This window comes from Thermothielavioides terrestris, chromosome 2, assembly GCF_000226115.1.
Source record: "Thermothielavioides terrestris NRRL 8126 chromosome 2, complete sequence".
Taxonomy (NCBI): domain Eukaryota; kingdom Fungi; phylum Ascomycota; class Sordariomycetes; order Sordariales; family Chaetomiaceae; genus Thermothielavioides; species Thermothielavioides terrestris.
The window spans coordinates 3,375,348-3,393,513 of record NC_016458.1 but is presented as its reverse complement, the minus strand read 5'-3'; the positions used below and the strand labels follow the sequence as shown (position 1 = coordinate 3,393,513).

The 18,166-nt window shown below is 58.4% G+C and overlaps 4 protein-coding genes across 4 annotated transcripts; 2 read left to right on the top strand and 2 right to left on the bottom strand.

Moving 5' to 3' along the window:
• Window positions 1-206: 206 nt before the first annotated feature.
• On the bottom strand, window positions 207-1,540 carry THITE_2113189 (uncharacterized protein). Its single transcript, XM_003652066.1, has 2 exons — window positions 1,235-1,540; window positions 207-1,150 (listed from the first exon to the last, which is right to left on the bottom strand). The coding sequence occupies exons 1-2, from the start codon at window positions 1,342-1,344 to the stop codon at window positions 463-465; spliced, it is 798 nt and encodes a 265-aa protein (XP_003652114.1). The 5' UTR covers window positions 1,345-1,540; the 3' UTR covers window positions 207-462.
• Window positions 1,541-1,917: 377 nt separating this feature from the next.
• Window positions 1,918-8,578, top strand: THITE_2113187 (uncharacterized protein). Its single transcript, XM_003652065.1, has 6 exons — window positions 1,918-2,401; window positions 2,487-4,082; window positions 4,153-6,483; window positions 6,561-6,767; window positions 6,834-7,121; window positions 7,183-8,578. Exons 1-6 carry the CDS (start codon window positions 2,207-2,209, stop codon window positions 8,377-8,379), a joined length of 5,814 nt encoding a protein of 1,937 aa, XP_003652113.1. The 5' UTR covers window positions 1,918-2,206; the 3' UTR covers window positions 8,380-8,578.
• A 435-nt stretch (window positions 8,579-9,013) lies between these two features.
• THITE_2113186 (uncharacterized protein) lies at window positions 9,014-11,212 on the bottom strand. Its single transcript, XM_003652064.1, has 8 exons — window positions 10,963-11,212; window positions 10,159-10,878; window positions 10,000-10,098; window positions 9,884-9,903; window positions 9,772-9,810; window positions 9,557-9,703; window positions 9,344-9,485; window positions 9,014-9,264 (listed from the first exon to the last, which is right to left on the bottom strand). The coding sequence occupies exons 2-8, from the start codon at window positions 10,770-10,772 to the stop codon at window positions 9,153-9,155; spliced, it is 1,173 nt and encodes a 390-aa protein (XP_003652112.1). The 5' UTR covers window positions 10,773-10,878; window positions 10,963-11,212; the 3' UTR covers window positions 9,014-9,152.
• A 3,413-nt stretch (window positions 11,213-14,625) lies between these two features.
• On the top strand, window positions 14,626-18,151 carry THITE_2113184 (uncharacterized protein). The gene is made up of 3 exons (XM_003652063.1): window positions 14,626-14,714; window positions 15,158-15,497; window positions 15,575-18,151. Exons 2-3 carry the CDS (start codon window positions 15,268-15,270, stop codon window positions 18,015-18,017), a joined length of 2,673 nt encoding a protein of 890 aa, XP_003652111.1. The 5' UTR covers window positions 14,626-14,714; window positions 15,158-15,267; the 3' UTR covers window positions 18,018-18,151.
• Window positions 18,152-18,166: the final 15 nt, after the last annotated feature.

Genomic DNA, 18,166 nt, shown 5'->3' with positions numbered 1-18,166 from the left:
ACAGTTCGTAGTTCTGGAACAATCATTTGCATCCACCGACACTACCTCATAGTATGCAGTGCCCTTGTCCGAAGAAATGGGCCTGAATTCGGTATGAATACCAGCCCGATCAGGCCGAGGACAAGGTCAGGTATGACACGGTGTACACTAAAATATGCGACGAGGCAGCTCAGATCAAGTGCGGCTGCTTAAGAGAAGCACGAGGCAGCGACTTCAAGGCAAGTGATCTCAAGTGTTTCGGATCACTGGCTCCGCACCCCGTGCCATTGGGCCTGGGACACAAGCAGTGACGGAGCAAAATAATATGCAAGCTGTAGACGGATGGTTCATAATTCCGGCTTCACGTTTGATGCTGCATCTGGGCCATGGACCTCTACCTCCGGAGCTGGACATGGTTGCGATCGAGCCACGAAAGGCCCAGCGTAAATGTCCATGGCGGCCGTCGAGGCTGCGACTCTGCATTTAATCCTTCTTCAGTGGCAGCACGATCTCCTCGATGCCGTCCTTGGTGATGGCCATCATCTGCAAACCGTCGCCCACCTCAATGTGCCGCTCTACCGCCCCGTCGAACGCATCCTTGACCAGCATCTCAACCTCGGCCCGCGTCAGGGGCCGCCGCTCGCGCTCCTGGAGAGCGTGGCCCTCGCCGCTGTTTGGAACGTACTGGTTCTTGAAGTTGACCTGGTTGTCCAGGAAGGGCATAATGAGGCTCGCAGCGGCGCCGCCAGCCCGGCACTGCTCCCGCTCGTAGCTGCCGACGGGGTCGTACGAATACACAGCGCCCTTGCCGTCCTCGTCCAGTCCGCCCAGGATCGCGTGTACATAGTACGGGAAGAAGCGCTTCTGGTACAGAATTGTTGACAGCCGCTGCGCGCAAGCCTTGACGCTCATGGGCTTGCCGTGACGATAGCGGTACATCTTGCAGATGGCGTCCAGCCGTTCTTTGAGAGCCTCCCCGTCGGCCGCAAAGCCCACCACCGAGAGCACGAGAGTCGCATCCTTCTGGTCTGCTGTCGAGCCACCGATCTTGAACAGCTTGGGGTGAAACCGCGAGTTGATGCTGTAGCCAGAGGTAAGGCGTGTGTCGCCGGCCATGATGGTGAAGTCGGCTCCCGCGATCGCGAGGGTCGAGCCGCCGTTGTCGGCGTATCTAGCGAGAGGGGTCAGCCAAACCACATCGGTAAGGAGTCAAACGCTCCGATTCACGAATTAACGAAGAGGGCCGGGTCCGTACGGATCAAAGCGATGCTCTCGGGCACCATCGGGTGCGTTGCTTCTGGGCGCATCGTTGAACGAGTAGTTCGGCCCGTTCATGAGCGGGTTCTGGCTGAACATGGCGGCCATGTTCTTGTTCTTCGACAGGGGCTCCTGCTACCAGACCGGACCTTTGACTTGGGAGATCTTGCGTAGCTGGGGTGAGTTGCGGGCTGGGTCTGACTTGCGGAGAACGTTGCGAATGGAAATGGAGTCTGGTCGAGATCTCGCGTGAAGCTCTGGGGCGGTTGGAGCTCTGGCCGAGTTAGGCACGGTGGTTAGCGCGTCAGCCCTGCAGCCTGGAGCCGGGAGCAGGCAAGGCAAGTCGAAGCTCGGACCAATAAGGTACCTTAGTTACAGAGGCTGTACACGGCTGAAGGCACTCCGTCCTGTTCACTGTGCGCAAACCCGTTGCGCATGGCAAATCCACCTTATTCTATGTAAGGATCCTGCTGCTGAAATACGGTTCCTGAGTTACTCTGAGCGAGAAAGTCTTCGATTATGTACTGCGTTGAGTTGCCAACTTAAATATGCAATGGACCCGGCAAGATAAGCTACCGGGCCAGATTGGATGACTCAGCATACCACTGGGAGCGTGACGCAAGGCACAGCAGCTAGCGCCGTACCTTAATGCTTGTATGTAGGTAGGTAACTGCCCGTACGTACAGTACAGCACATCCATTCAATGTAACTGACTCCACTGTAAACGGGCAGTTCAAGAGTATCTGGTTCAGGGGGCCGTCAGGGTGCCAAATTCCGCGCCTCGCGTCTGCGACGAGCCGTGCGTGTTCCAACCCGACGTTGGTGCACTCTTCCAGGGCGTCGCCGACCTTTGATATCGCGCGATTTGCCCAGTTCACCACTGCACGCCGTACGTACTTGGGCTACCGGCAGTACGTTCCTCGGAGCCGCCTGCCTGCCTTGAGGTAGGGTCGTTCTCGTCGGCGACAGCATGGCTCGCGATATTCGGGGACGGGCTTTCCAGCGGCTTGCTGCAATCGCAGCCACCAGCCCGTCCACTTCGTTCGACAAGTCCGACCTTGATGCGCTGTGCAGAGCTGTCCCAAACCGCCAGGTTCCGGCGCCTGCTGTCAACGGCCACAGCAATGCCTCGCTTCCCACGCCTGAGGTCGGCCGTGTTCCCATGGTGGGCAACCCTCGCTCCGTCCCATCGATTGCGATCTCAATGCCTGCTCTCGCTCTATTGGCTGACTACGTTCGTGTGCATGTAGACAATCCGCGAGTACGAGATCCTCCTAGCTCTCTGCAGAACAGCGCCGTCCCTGCGGAACCCCCAGTGCGCCCAGAAGCTGTCTCGCCATCTCGTGCCTTACCTGCTAGACGCCCATATCCAGACCTTCGCTTCTTCGCCATTCTTCCGCAATGTCGAGCCGTCTCCGACGGAGTCCTTGAGCTTCCACGTCACCGCTGCCCTGCTTACTTTGGGCACGCAGCATGCAGACGTGCAGCAGTCCGTCTCCGACGGCATATCTGCCTTCCTCCATGTCTGTGCCCGTGCCACCGAGAGCGTTTCGCGCGCCGACGACGACGACCCGGGGGCGGCGGAGGATGCGGCTCGCACTGCCACCATTGCCATCGCGCTCTTGGGCTTCTTGGAGGCTGCCTGTGCCCAGGCGTATTTTTGGCGATCCGGCGGCCGTCTTGGCCTGGTTATGCGTGTGCGCGATCTCCTTTCGCCGCCTTTCCTCGTTGCTGTCGAGGCAGCTTTTTCCACTATCCGGAATACCCACTCCCACGATCGCCATGTCAGGGAATGGAAACGATGGGTGCGCCACTACGAGGATGTCGGCCGGCCGCTGGGGGCCCTGCTCCTGCAGCGCAGCTTCATGAGGCTGCTTGTGGCTACCACATCACTCTTGATCGCCGAGGAAGACGCTCTTCGCCAGTCTCACATCCTCGACATCATGATGTCCGGCAATGGTCTGCGCCGGCCGTTGACTGGTCGTAGCGCTGAGGCTGATTTCCGTTCTGTCGAGCTGTATGCCACGGTCGCCATCGACCAGATGAATGATTTGGAATCCAGCGCCGATTTCGACAGCCTCTCGCCGGCCAAACAGAGGCTCGCCTTTTCCGTCAAGGCATGTGCGCTGATCAGCTATCTCAACGCGTGTACCCTCAACGAGGAAGCTGCCGACAGCGAGGTTTTAATGGCCTGGCTCGAGGACGCGCTGGGCGATGTCGCGGGCATGGCCGACGACGAGCTCGCATTTTCTGTTCTCAAGTCCATGGCCCTGCTCTGCAGGGTATCGCCTTCGTACGCCATCAATGTCAGCCGACTCCTCCCGCGCTTCATCGTCCAGACCGGCGCCAGGAGCCAGATGGTTGCAGTGGCCTCGAAGTCCCTTGCCTTCGTGCTGCAAATGCTTTCGAAAGATGCCGTCATCACCACTTTGTATACCCTTGGCAACGTTCTGGGTCCTGCAAACGACCGACCCCTTACCAACGGGGGCGGCGCGCCCGACGGTCAGGATCCCTCTCACGTTTACGGAGCCAGACACTCTACCGGCAGCTCCATCTCTCTGCAGATATCCGGAGAGGAAGAATCGTCAATTGTCCAGGGAAACGTTGTGCAAGCCATTTGCGAGATCGCGAGCGCCTCCAGAGACGAGAAGATCACTGGTCTTGCTCAGTCGATGCTCGCACAGAAAATCATCAAACTCAGTAGCCCTCTCGATGCCCGGATTATCACGGGTGCTGCTGCTCTCGCCCTCAGCGGCGGCCAGTCCGAGTTCCGCTATCTCCTCAAGAGGTACGCTGCCGTTGCACACGGCGCCCTGTTGGATAACAGGGAGGGGATATTGCAAGCGGTGAGTTCGTTTTTATATGAAGAACTGTGGCAGGCCCAGCGTCCGTCATAGTTGGCTAATCCTGGTCCAGGTCATGAAAGCTCGGAATCATATCTCAGCCCATGTCCAGCGAGATTCGCCCCTGTTTGATATTTACTTGGAACACTTGCTCGACGGCATCATTTCGCAAGGCGACGCCCACGCCCATGAGAGCCATCACACCAAGGAGTCGGACGTAGAGCTAGCTGCACGAGAGATCGCCCAGTTGCTCCCTCCGCTTGCCATCTTGATGTCTTCCAACCCTTCGACATTCGGCGAGGAATGTGATGACGACACTCGCTCCATGCTTCGCGATGCGTGGTTCAACATTGTTGTCCATGGCTTTACTCCGTCCACCGATCGCGGGAAGCAGAACCTAAGACACCTCCGGCTCATGGCTATCTACTCTCCGCCGTTGGTGTCCGAGAACCGCGGGGAAGAGGACGAGAGCGACATCGACCTCAACCCCATCCTCCGCAGAGGCGAGACCTCCGAGCGGGAGTCCCTGCAAAAGAAGCTCCTTGCGGAGCTAATACCCTCGCGAAGCAGCGAGATCAAAGGGCTCAGCTATCGCAAGACAATATTCTTGCAAGCTGCCTGCCTCGTCGAGAGCCTCCGGGCGGACTCCGGTGACTGCACCCAAGCCCTGTCCTACTTCTTCGAGCCCATTATGCGGCGGGGGGATGTGAGCCGCACCATGGATGCCATCATGAACGCCGTCATGGACCGGTACCTGTACAAAACCATCAACGCCGCCAACCCTACCTTCTCCGCCCAGTATGCTGCAGCACAGCTGGCCAAGATATTCCGCGGCTGCTGCCACCGCATAGAACGTGTGCAACAGGCCGCATTCGGCTGCGCCGATCGCCTAGTAGAGTCCATACCGTCGGCCCTTTGTCAGCGATCCTCCCTCTTCACTCTCCTCGAGCTCCTGTCATTGATGTGGTCCAGCTGCTTGGAGGCGGAGACAGACCGGTACGAACCAAGGACCACCTTCAGATCTTCACGGGGGGACGTTGTTGTCGAGCTCTCAGACGACTACCACTTCAGGCAGTTGACTCTCGAGAACCTTCACAAGAAGGCAAAGCTCTGGCTGGCGAGGGCCATCGACATCGCGCCTGCCGACGTGAAAGGCCTGTTGCAGACCTACCTGTCCGAATTTGACGACGAGAGCGGCTATGGTCACATGTCCCTCGGCAGGTCGTTCGCCGTCGAGGTTGGCTCGACAATCCCGTCAACCGACCAACAGCTGTCCTCGCTAGACATGCTCGGGGGCTGTCCGATCAACACTGCCTCCGGCTTCATGGCTCAGTATACGACACGGCAGGAATACCGGTACTCTGAAGCGCCGCCCGATCGGAGTCCGGAATGGCTTGGCTTGATGCGCGTGGACCGGGGAGCATCACTTCTCCCGTCGTCCGACAGCGAGAGCGCCGATGTCCTAACGGCTCTTTCCCTCGCTGAGAAGCGCGTCCTCAGCCGGAAGAGCACTTCGCTAGCAGATGTGAGAGCCGTACTCCGACGCGCCGCCGCTCTCCTCTGCCGATGCGAGCATGACGGATGCGCACTCGTCTACCACCTCGTCAGCATCCCGTTTGCCATGTTCACCAAGCAGTCGATCAAGCTTGGTATCTCCCTTTGGCTAGGCGTCATGAACGAGAATCCCAAGATTGAGCCGCGTATCCTGGCCGAGATCGTGCGGCGCTGGGAGTCCAGTGTTCAAAAGAGGCAGGGACTCTTCAGTCCGTCCATCGCAAATCCTGATCCCTTTTTTCTCAAGCAAGAGTTCGCGCCAAGCGACAACGCAGCTCTTGCGAAGCGGAAACAGCTCGTCCACGACCTGCTGGCTCCGCACTCCCTCCTCCTGCAGTTCTTGAGCAGCCACTACAATGCCACCCGCCTGAGCAGCCCCGACACGCACCGCCTTTTCCTCCGTCTCCTGGATGTGACGCTGGAGGCGATCAGAAACTCAACGTCGCATCCCCTGGCCAGAGAGATCCGGCTCCAGGTGATAGTGTTTGGCCTACGGGTTCTCAAGACGAGCAGCACAATGGGCGCCTTTGCACAGCACCGCCTGAAAGATCAGATACTGTCGGCCGGCCTCGGTTGGTTTGACAACCCGGCGCGCTGGTCCTTTGGAAGCAACATTCTTCAGCTCAAGACTGAGATTCGCTTGATTGAGGATGTCATGTCTGCTTTGGCGGAGACAGCTAGTGTCGGTGCGCAATCTGCGGGTTCAACCGGATCGCTTGCCCTCAAGGAGAGATTGCTTGTCCTGCTCTTGGAAAGCGAGCGGTTGAGGCTGCATGTCTGGGTCCGCCCAATCGATGGCTCGAGACCGCAGTCGACTCTCCATCATGGGAACAAAGAAGGCTCATTGGAAGTATGCGGCCCATATTTTCCTTGCCGCCCTTACTCTCACCACCCGGTCTGTCTGCTCACGTTTTCGAATCGTAACAGGCTGCAATTCAACCCCTCGTTCGGACCGCTTGGGGGGAGAGTCCCTCGTTGGCCGTGCACTTGGCGAGCAGATTCTCGTACCCGCGGATACAAAAGGAGATTCGCTGGCTGCTTCTGAACTTTCCTGCCAAGGCCGCGAGGGAACCGGAGGCGATCCCTATCCTCATTGGCGGTGCCTTGCCCGACGATGTCAGCTTCCAGCTCAAGGTAGGCTTGCCGATCCGTGGCGCTGACTCTCCTCTGTTCTCGTGTTTGCGCTGACGGTGCGGTTAGTACTTACTTTTCTGGGCGCCGGTCAACCCGATCACTGCCGTATCACTCTTCCTGCCGGCTTACCGCAACCATCCTTATCTGATCCAGTATGCAATGAGAGCACTGGAGAGCCACTCGGTCGATGTGACGTTCTTCTACGTGCCGCAAATCGTCCAAACGCTTCGATACGACGCCTTGGGCTATGCTGAACGCTATATCCTTGAAACTGCCCAATTCTCACAGCTCTTTGCTCATCAGATCATTTGGAACATGAAGGCAAACGCCTACAAGGACAATGATGCCCAAATTGTAAGCTCTTCGAAAGATTCAAAGCGGATATTACGTACTGACGTGGCATGCCTCCCGTAAGCCCGACTCCATCAAGCCGACGCTCGACAAGGTGATGGCCCACATGATTGACAGCTTCTCTCCTGCCGACCGCGAGTTTTACGAACGCGAGTTTGCCTTCTTCGACGAGGTCACGAGCATCTCGGGCAAGCTCAAGCCGCTGATTAAACGCTCGAAGCCCGAGAAGAAGCAAAAGATCGAGGAGGAGCTGCGGAAGATCAAGGTTGAGGTCGGCGCGTACCTGCCTAGCAATCCCGACGGGGTGGTCATTGGAATCGACCGCAAGTCGGGCAAGCCGCTACAGAGCCATGCCAAGGCCCCCTTCATGGCGACCTTCCGCATTAGGAAGAACAGGCCCGGCGCGGACGAGGCCGAGGAGATGCTCGACGAGGGCGGCAAAGGCGGCAAGTCAGGCGCTCAGGGAAACACGATCGAGGTCTGGCAGTCGGCCATCTTCAAGGTTGGCGATGACTGTCGCCAGGACGTCCTCGCTCTCCAGATGATTGCGGCCTTCCGGGGGATCTTCCACAGCGTCGGCCTCGACGTCTTTGTGTTTCCTTACCGCGTTACCGCTACTGCACCGGGCTGTGGCGTCGTCGACGTCCTCCCGAATTCCATCTCGCGCGACATGCTCGGTCGCGAGGCCGTCAACGGGCTCTACGATTACTTCGTTTCCAAGTATGGCAACGAGGATTCGCTCCGGTTCCAGCAGGCGCGGAACAACTTCGTCAAGAGCATGGCTGCCTACTCGGTCATCTCGTTCCTTCTTCAGTTCAAAGACAGACACAACGGCAACATCATGATCGACGACGCCGGGCACATCCTCCATATCGACTTCGGGTTCTGTTTTGACATTGCGCCCGGCGGCATCAAGTTCGAGCGTGCTCCATTCAAGCTCACATCCGAGATGGTCGCCGTGATGGGCGGCAGCCCTGAGCACCAAGCCTTCAAGTGGTTTGAGGAGCTTTGCGTCAAGGCCTTCCTGGCCTCGCGGCAGTACAGCGAGAAGCTCTCGCAGATCGTCCTGCTCATGATGGACAGTGGCCTGCCGTGCTTCAAACCAGAAAGCGTCAAGCACCTGAGGGAGCGCTTCGTTCTGGAGAAGAGCGAGCGCGAGGCCGCCGAGTTCATGAGAGGGCTCATCAGGCGGAGCTATGGGAGCTATTCTACGGGCATGTATGACCAGTTCCAGCTCCTGACGAACGGCATCCCTTATTAGGGTGGGGCGGTGGATAGGGTGTTGCGAAGTGCGGGTTAGAGGTGCTTTTTGTTTACTATTGGTCACTCGGTTCCTATCCAAGAAACCGCTGCGGACGTAATAATATAATGGACTGGCCACAAAGAGAGATCCCTACCTATCCAACTGGACGTCACCACATATGCGTCGGCACCCCCGCACACCGAGGAAACGACCTGGGACGTGCAAGGAGACTCTAGCTTGAGTGTAGGACAGTATACGGGCTGAAGCACGGTCACGGTGGTTGGCCCAGTTAAGTCACCAAAACGCGGTCGGGGTGCCAGAGAGACCCAGTAACCATACAGCCTTCCTTTTATCGAGGCGGGAAGACGCTTTTTTTAAACATGCCTTTTCTGTACTTTGCTTTGCTCATCTTCCACTTTCCGAGTTTTGTGTCCCGTTCCCTTCTATTTCCCTCCTCTCCCTTCCCACATCCCCTAGAATTGAACCACAGACCCAGGTCCAGACTTCTGACCATCACTCTTCCTTCCCACTGTATTTCTCAGTCCAGTCGTCATCCACGCGGCTCGCCATTGCACAATGCCGGTCGCAGGCAGTGGCCGTTCCGTTTACACACAAGGTCTCAGGAGCAGCCAGGGACGTGTTCGTCGACCCCAAGCAGCGGGCTCGCCGCCGCGGCCAGCTCGGTGCGGATTTTCCGGATGGTGCCATTTCCCGGAGTAGACGCGGACGGCCAGGCCAAGGGTATTTACTTTATCGGTCATTCTGATGAGACCAACACCTGAGAGGAAATTCTAGCTAGACTGCTGCTCCATGTGAGTCGGCAGATTATATGTTGCATAGTCCACATGTACGAAGGCCCTATCGACGATGGGAACCGATTCGAGCACGTATTGCAGGCTCTCGCTGTCGAGGGTTGAGTCAGCTGTCCGTCGAGACATCTGGACGGCGGAGCAGCGTGATCTGAACAGAGGAAGCAGCTCACCTCAGGTCATGGCTGTCTTTGAGCGGCGTGCTGGCATCCAGGACGATGTCCACTTCGACGATCAGCTTGTCGCCTGCGTGGTACGCTTGTAACCCCTGGATTTGCTTGATGGTCTTGGCAAATCGCATGGTCAGGTAGAGCACTGTGAGTGGTTAGACAAACTACAGCGAAGGAGTGAGTTACGAGGGGCAAGCGCAAGTGGGCCAGGCTCACAGATGTTCCTTTGGTCGGCAGTCGCCGAGAAGCCGGAGAGATGTCTGATATGCTCAAATGAGGTCTGGGACCAGTTGAAGATGACGACCAGGGAAAGGATCAGGCCACCGAGGGCGTCAAGCCACCACAGCCCGGCATAGAAGCCAACTAAGCGGACAATCCCCGTCAGAAACAACACGCCCACGAGAATCCGGCAAGGAGATCTGGAGACCAACCTATGGGAAAAGCTATGGACCCGGCATTGAAAATCACGTCTGTGCGGCGGTGTCAGATACCGACAGAGCGAACCAGGGCTCTGGACTCGTCGGGAGCTTGACTTCCACATACCGGTACTCGCATCTGCGGCACTGTAGTCGGATCAGTCAACAGTTCACGCATACTCGGCAGAAAAAAAAAAAAAAAAAAAAAAAAAAACTCAATCCAGGGGCGCAAACAGGACGTACAGCGCCTGAACGCTCGAGTTATTCACCAGACGGCACCACAACCAGCACAAGCCTTTCACGACAATGGTGCCAAGCATGATAGATATAGCCGGGATACCTCTGCGGGAGCGGATTAGCGTACTAATCCGAGAGAGAGAGCGGGGAACATGGCGGGCGCACAGCTGAATGATTTCATGGTCGGGTGAGGCCAGGCGCTGCAGGGCCTCGAGGGCGACCTGGACGAACGAGGTGATCATGATGACAGAAAAGATCAGCACTCCCAGAGGCTCAAGCCTCCGGCGGCCGACGGGATAGCGATACTGGTCCTGCTTGCGGATCAGCCAGGTGGTGATCCAGACGATGACGGTCGAGAGGAAGTCGAGGAGGGCGTCGACCAAGCTGGCCAGCACCGACACGGACGGGACCGAGACGATGACGGCGATCTTTCCGGCCAGCAGGATGGCGTTGGCGGCAAAGTTGATGTAGACGGCAAGCGTGACGATGGGGGCGTCGCTGTCGACCACGTCATCCTCGAGCCAGGGGATTTCGGGCTTCAGGCGGCCGGTCTCGAGATCGCCGCCGGGGTCCTCCTCGCACGCGACGTCGTCGTCACCGTGGCCGTGAGCGCCGTCAGCAGCACCGTCACGGGCCGAGAACAGAGGCGTCGTCTCGGTGGGCCGGTAGATGGCCCTCGGTGTCCGCAGGACCTTGCGCGGGGGTTCTCTGGCAGACGGAGACGCGGGCTCCAGGAGGGTGGCAGGGACCTCGACGCCGCGGAAGGCCGACGCCGGCATGTTGTTGTACTCGTTGAGCAGATCGTGGGGCAGAGACGAGTCCAGAAGCCGGTCGATGTACAGGTACTGCTGGACCAAGTAGTTGACGCGCTCGTAGTACCGACGGCTGCAGGCGCGGCAGGCGCAGGCAGGGTTCAAGTCAGTCCGGGCGGGCTGGCGGTCAGGTCAACCGGCAGGCAAGGCGTCTTACGAACATGTGCTTGGGCATGGCGGCAAGCTCGGCCTCGGTCTTCCAGTAGCGCTCCCAGCGATAGCGCGGGTTGCTGTTTCCGATCAGGCGCATGCTGCGCATGTGCGAGCTGTTGAGCAGGGCGCTCATGCGGCGCTCGTCGCGGCGCGGCAGCTCGTCCTCGGCGCCATCGCCGCCGCCGTCATCGTCCTCGCGCCCGCGATGTCGGATCAGAGATGCCAGGGCGCCGTGGCCCCGGGGCGCCAGAGGCGGCTCGTCCTGGAGCAGGAGGAACGAGCCGCGGGGGACCGGGGCGCGTGCAGCTGCTGGCGAGCTCATGCTGTGCACGGGTTGGGCTGAGAGAGAAGGGGGGGAGAGGGAAGAGGACTGTCTCAACGCTTTGACGTAGACTGAGAGTTCCGGGATAACGTCCCGCGTGTCGACGAGCCGAGCTAGATGGGGAAAACCATTCTTCAGGTAGCTGAGTCTCTCCGTTTCACCTCCCCCACACGTCTCTGGAGCTTGCACGGGACAGTACAGTCCTGCCACCCTACCTACGTACGCTTTGTAGCGGGCCTGCTTTGTCGACGCCGTCTGACTCGCACCGTCTGCCTGGTCGAGTCAGGAACGCACGAGTTGAAACGCGGCTTGACCTTTTGAGACCGCCCAGCCCTCGGAGCATACAGCCCAAGTCCACGCCACTCCGTCTCCACCAACAGTTTGCGTTGAAACAACTACGGCTACTTCTTCAGCAGACATGAGGGAGCAACTTTGTGACGACTACCCTACCTTACTATGCTACTTTTCTTACCTACGGTACCTTATGTTGGTAGGTGCGATGCTGCGCTCTACGTGTACCGACCCAACCACCTGTACGGAGTACCTGGCACGCTTGCAATAGCGTGGTTGCTGCCAGGCTTTATCAGATAGTTAATTTAGGTACCTTTTCAAACCGCTGATGTCATCTTCCCCAAGCAGTGCACGGACAACGCCGGGGGACAAGCAGCTGGGTGGCTGGCTGGCTGTACAACTCCACTCCGGAGCCGCCCCCCTTTTTCTGACGGAGTCCTCCAAATGTTTCGGAGACCGGACAAGAGCTTGCGGTGCGAACGTGTAGATGCTCACAACTCCTCTGTAAGGTAGACACCTAAGTATTCCAGAATGGATTCCGGCCACCCGAGTTTCCGTTACCTCGCAAAATATGCCCGTTGTGCTGTTGCTCCGAGTATATCTCCTGGATCTCATTTTGTGGGAGAAGTCGATTCACGAGCAAACCGGCGGATATACGTAACTGAACTCCGTGTTGCCCAAGGAGCTGCCAGTCGAGGACTGGGCACCACCGCTAACTAGCGGGGATAACGTGTAAGATAGGTTCATAGTGTATATGCAAAGGTACCTACCTAGGTATCTTATTGTATCGAAAACAGATTCCTCTGTCGACGTCACAGACAGGAACAAGTTGGCATCGCCAGTGCTGAAGATTTAAAATGGCACAACAATTACTGTCTAACGTTACATGTAGTGCGTGGTGTGCTTGCCGCCACAATGCTACCACGAGCCCACGGACACCCCGACTCCAGTGGTGTATCATGGCCGAGCCTTTCCGCCCCCAAGATTGGATCGTGTACGGTGCGTCGCGTACGGAGTTCGGAATACACTTAAGTTCCTCCCTTGACTGTAACACGCCGTTCACGCACTGGCTGGTCCGCGGCTCAGCCCTTCGGCTATTGTATGTACACTACTATACTATTCCGTACAGCAATAGGGATTAGCGTCAAGCTTGTGTGTATTCCACGTCATTCTGGTGCGACGATTCCATGCCGAATGCTCGCTGTGTCCAGGAAGCACACTGCCTTACGCGTGGAGTGGTCAAAACTCTCGGCTTTCCTTGCTCGACCAGTCGGGAGGCCACGATTTCCCCGTGGCCGGAAGGAGCTGGACTGTCGGTCCACAGACACACTTTTATGTGGAACCTCATGCTTCCCCTGCGTGCGGCACGGCCTGCAGCTTGTTTAATCTCACCCCACACCCGGTTGGCAGCGCAGCGAAAGCCAAGCCTCCCGTCAACCTGCGGCAAAGCAAAGCGGACTTATTGAAGAGGCATGGCAGTGAAGTTGATGGAAGGCGGGCAGGGGGCTCAACGGACTTCCAACGTTCTTGGTTCGCAAAACACAAGACAAAGCTGAAAGACCATCATAGCAACAGAAGGTCTGTATTTCGTACCTCCACCTCCTGCGTATTCCATTTACGGATTACCTTGAGTGCGAAGGCCGGTTTTGGAGCTGGACCAGGGCAGCATGCGCCATCGCCATTGTGGTCTTTCCGATCTGGGTCGCAGCGTTCCTGGCTGAGCCACTCAGCACCCTGTGCCTGGTCCCGCCCATCCAACTAACGAAGGGCGACGCATTTGGCTACGACGATCTCCCCCGAATTACAATGTACATAGTGTATATAGTGTATAATATCACCGGTGAAAGAAGAGTGTATGGTCCAAACACACTCTCTGGTCATAGGTACGCAGTACGGTATGGAGATGCAATCCCGCGTGAACCTGTCCCCAGCGTGCGGGTGATCCCTCGAGGTTGCCGGCAGGCAACGGCAGGCGATCCTTGGCGATCCTTGGCGATCCAGTGCGCTGCCTCTGCTGGTCGTACACAGCCCGGTCCGGCCCTAACCACAACGTAATCCGCTGTCGCTGATGAACAATCCGTACTGTACCTTGGAGACCTAGAGTATCATCATGCCCACCCGCTTCCGGTTTGTGCTTGTTGAATATGTGCATTACCAAGAACCGACGAGACAGTTAATTACGGAGGTACGGTAGCTACCTACAGTTGTCGTTGCGAGTCTCGGTTGGTTGTTCCCCCTCTAGGTCTTCCCGAGCGAACCCCCGTCCTGCGTGTTCACTCTAAGGTGCATACTGAGTAGTCCGTCGTCGCGGACCAAAGAAGGGGACCGACGAACCTTTGCTCCGCCAACACATTCCAGGGTTCTTCGAAAGGCATGCGTGTCTCGTTTGCGGCAGTTAGGAGGCGTGCCGAGCCTCGCTCAGCTTGTTGTAGCTTCCGCCGTGCCGGCTCTGCAACCAAGAGAGCTGGGCAACAGGGGGTCCCCGCTGCGGAACGCCCGAATGGCCCACAGCACCAACAGCGGGCGCGAAATGTTCCAGGTTCTGGCCATTGCCCTTTACGTCTAGCTCGTTCCGTACACGAGTTAGCGCCTCGGTCTCCACTCGCCCATCCCAAAGTTAGGTACGTGGAGGCAGCAAGGCAAGCGAAAGTACGGGATACTGTACCGACCTTTTGTGAGTGCGACGTTGGGCCAAGGAAAATAAAAATAATCCTTGGCTAACCAGCTCTGTCCTTTCCTCCTCGGATTTCCTCTCCGGTGCCGTCCTCGTCGCCGGCTCGTTCCTCACATTGCGACTGCCTTTCCCAACCGTCACGGCCTTTGTGATGCTGCTAATTAGCTTGTCCTGCGAGTAAACCGCCTTGAACGCACAGGCCCGACGCTTCTGTTTTTGACGTTGCCGTCCCGGTTGCGCTGCGCTCTGTCCCTCCGGCCCACTCAATCCGATCCGTCACGCCCCGAGCCGTGAGCTCTTCCGTCGAACAACGGCCGCATCACTCCGCCCGTAGGTAGTTTTGGACTGTTCTGTGCGCCGTTACCTCACGACTGCCTCCCACGAGAACGGCTACAGCGGACTTCGTTACATCAAGAGGCATACGGAGTGGACGAGCTGCGAACTCGAGGACGGTCTCCTAGTCCTGTCGGTGAGCAACTTCCCACCCCTTCCGGGCCGCCCCATCCTCAACAACAATCGCTCTTTTCCCCCGCTGTTGGACGTCTGGGCTTTCCTTCGATACTTTTTCCAGCACGAGCGCGGTCATTCCAACGTCTGGTGTTTTGGACGACCCCAACCTGCCAAGCTGTCGCTCGGCGTCTCGTTGTTCTGTTGTAGGATGACAGAGACTGCTCGCCGCGAGGAATCATCCCGTTGGCCTCCACGCCATGCCAGCCTGCTGCATTCAGCTTTTCGCCTTCCTCGGCTTGTTTTTGTGCCTTTCCCGCTACCCCCACTCTCTTCACCACCTGAACCACTGGCGAAGCCAAGTTGGCAACGGCCTCTCCTTGCACATCAGATGACATGCGGCCCCACTTCGCCAATTCTGTTGCCATGCATTATGTGACTGACGACAGTTTCCTTTGTGCACAGTCAGCGCTTCGCCCGCGAAAGAAACGCCGTCTTTTCGCCCCTGCGAAACCAGCCCTTGCGTTTATGCGCCTCGTCCCCGCCGGGAGCAGACTGGTCCGCCGGTGTTCCACATGCCGAGGTTTTCGGTTACCTTTGGCAGGCGGAAGTCGACCGCTGACAGCTTGGAGCATGCCGCCGCGACGGGCTCGTCTTTCCGCGTCCTGGAGCGCTCCGAGGTGATCGGGAGCAAGCCGTTCGATGGCGGCGCGAAATTGACGGCAGCGACCCATTCTCTACACAAGTCGACCGGCTCCGACGTGACAGTTGATGACAACATCTTTGCTGACCTTAAGTCTAATCGGTACGTTGAGCTCTGCTTCCGGGCGCTGGTGCTGGGTTTCTCTTTGGGAGTCGTGTTGCCTAACCGACGGCTTGTAGCGGGAGCGGCTCTTCGAACACGACCACGACCAAGACGGATAATTCGTCCCACCACAGCTATGCGTCGACTGCTCCGTCCTCTGCCGACACGGGCGGAGTCGACGAATGGCGCGGCGCGCAGAGGAAGCCGTCATCGGACATTCCGGTGCCCCCCATTCCGAAATCTTCGTCGGCCGGTTTCCTGAGATCTGCCGGGCGTACGTTCTCGTTTGGTGGCCAAAAGAAGCATTTGCCTTCGGCTCCCACAATAGCCGAGTCACCACCGCCGACACCGCCCGTCACAGGGGTGCAGACCCCTGCTGGTGGACGGCCCAGAGCACCTACCTCCTCAACCTCGACCACAGTAACGCCTCCCAGGGTTGACAGCGACTTCGACTTGGATTTGGGCGGAGATTTTGGCAAGATGCTACTTGGAAACGACAAGCGGGCGAGCGTGGCAACCTTGAGAAACGATCATTACAACGGGCAGGTTCCGGCCCCGCGCTCTCTTACCGGAGCGCGACCCATCCAGCCAGCTCCGATTCAAACCGACGAGACCGCGAAGGTTGAGCCTCGTCCGCACTCGTGGGGCAGTCAGCATTCCAACGACCAGCTTATCGCATCAACCAGCCCCTCGCTTTCGCCTACCGTTACGGAAACCGCGTCTCCGCCTGCTCCGCGTCCCGCGCTGCCTCTAGACGACGAACAACAGAGGCCCGGAACATCGCCGGAAGTGGGATCAAGGAGGCCCTTGCTCGCACCCCCGAGAGGAAATAGTGAACAAGAGGACGGAGAGGACGAGGAGGCGAGACTGCTCAAGGACTCTTTGTCCACCGTGACCAGGTTTATGAACGGTGTCGACGCCCCTACGTCGGCGAGCTCTCCGTCGGTTTCCAGATACCGGAGGAATGCGAACGGCGCGGACGGGGACGATGACAGCCTCTTCGACTCCAGTCGCGTGTCCTCGGCCAAGTATACTTCGCACTCCGCCGTTCGACAGCACAGCGGCCCTCCCAGCGCCCACAAGGTCATGACCCCTGCCGAATTCGAGCAGTACCGGAAGGACAAGGAGCGTCAAGACCGAGAGCGCGAGATCACTATGCCTGGTCGCAGGACGAATGGAGAGGAGGACGAGGACGACAACTATGAGGACGACGAGGATGATACCGAGAGAGCCAGGCAACAGGCTAAGCAAAGACGCAAGCAAGAGGCCCACATGGCTGTGTACCGGCAACAGATGATGAAGGTTACCGGGGAATCCGGCAGCGCACCGTCGTCCAGACCGAGTCTGCAGATCTCCCTTAGCACCCCGAACCTGCCAAATGTCGCCCATACTGAGGGGACAGCCAACACGTCGGAGAATTCCGATGAAGATGAGGATATCCCGTTGGCTATTCTCGCGGCTCACGGCTTCCCGAACAAGACCCGCCCGCCGAACCGTTTAAGCACGATGGGGTCGAACCCTAACTTACGCGCCTCGCAGCAACCGAGCTATCAGCGGCCAGGCTCGATGATGGGAGATGTGAGTAACGCGCGACTTCCTGCCTTCGCGAGGAACCTCCCTAAAGACCCGTTCCTCGGTGCCGGGCTCGTCCGCAACCCCGTCCGAGAGAGCTTCTCCCTTGGCGGCGGCGCCCCCGCTCCCGCGCAATCTCCCTCGCCGGTCCCACCAGGCGGCCTGATCGGTGTCATCGCCCACGAGGAGCGTAACCGCGCCATGAGGAGAGGCAGCCCGCACCTGGAAGGCCCGAGCTCGTTGCCCGGAACGCCTCCATTCGATTCGGTCGCAGGAATTCCTTCGCATTTGATGTACCAAGCCCAACCGTCCCAGCCGGCGTTGTCGCCTGGTGACCAAGCGCAGATCCAGATGACGCAGCAGATGCAGCAGTTCATGCAGATGCAGATGCAGTTCATGCACATGATGGCGGGTCAGAAAGGTAATCCTTCGGCCATGGCTGGCGGGCTGGCTCCGGGGGCGGGTATGCCCGGTCTAAGGGGCTCTGAGGTGCGGCACTCCTTTCTTGGCAACGATTCCGTGCTCGATCTGCCGTACGGCCGGGGCGAGACGCAGATGCGCACCATGAGCATGGTCCAGCCTAGCTCGGCGTCTTGGATCCAGCCGGCGCAACCGGCCGGATTCGCACCTTCGCTTCGCAACCATGGCGGCGGTTATGCCCCGTCCATTGCGCCGTCGGAGCGGAGCAACATTGGTCTCCCGGGCCGCTACCGTCCCGTGTCGCACGCGCCGCCACCGATTCCCGCCGGTCCGGGACATTTGCGAACATCGTCGACCATGTCTGGAGCAATCCAGCAGCCCAGCATCTCGGTGACGACGTCCGGCGGCGCCTCGGACGAGGATGACGAAGAAGGGTGGGCGGCTATGAGGGCAAAACGCGAGAAGAAGAAGTCGCTGTGGAGAGCGAAGAAGTCGATCGGCGACGACATTGGCGCCCTCATCAACTGATAACATCGTCAAGTCGCGAAATGTAGAACGCAGAGTTGGAGTTGGGCGACAGAACCGAACGGACTTGGGTAATGCCATTTTTTGGATTCAAGCCGGTGGCGTTGCCGTCGGGCTGTGTATGTTCCTTGAGCTTGTTGGAGGAGCAGTAG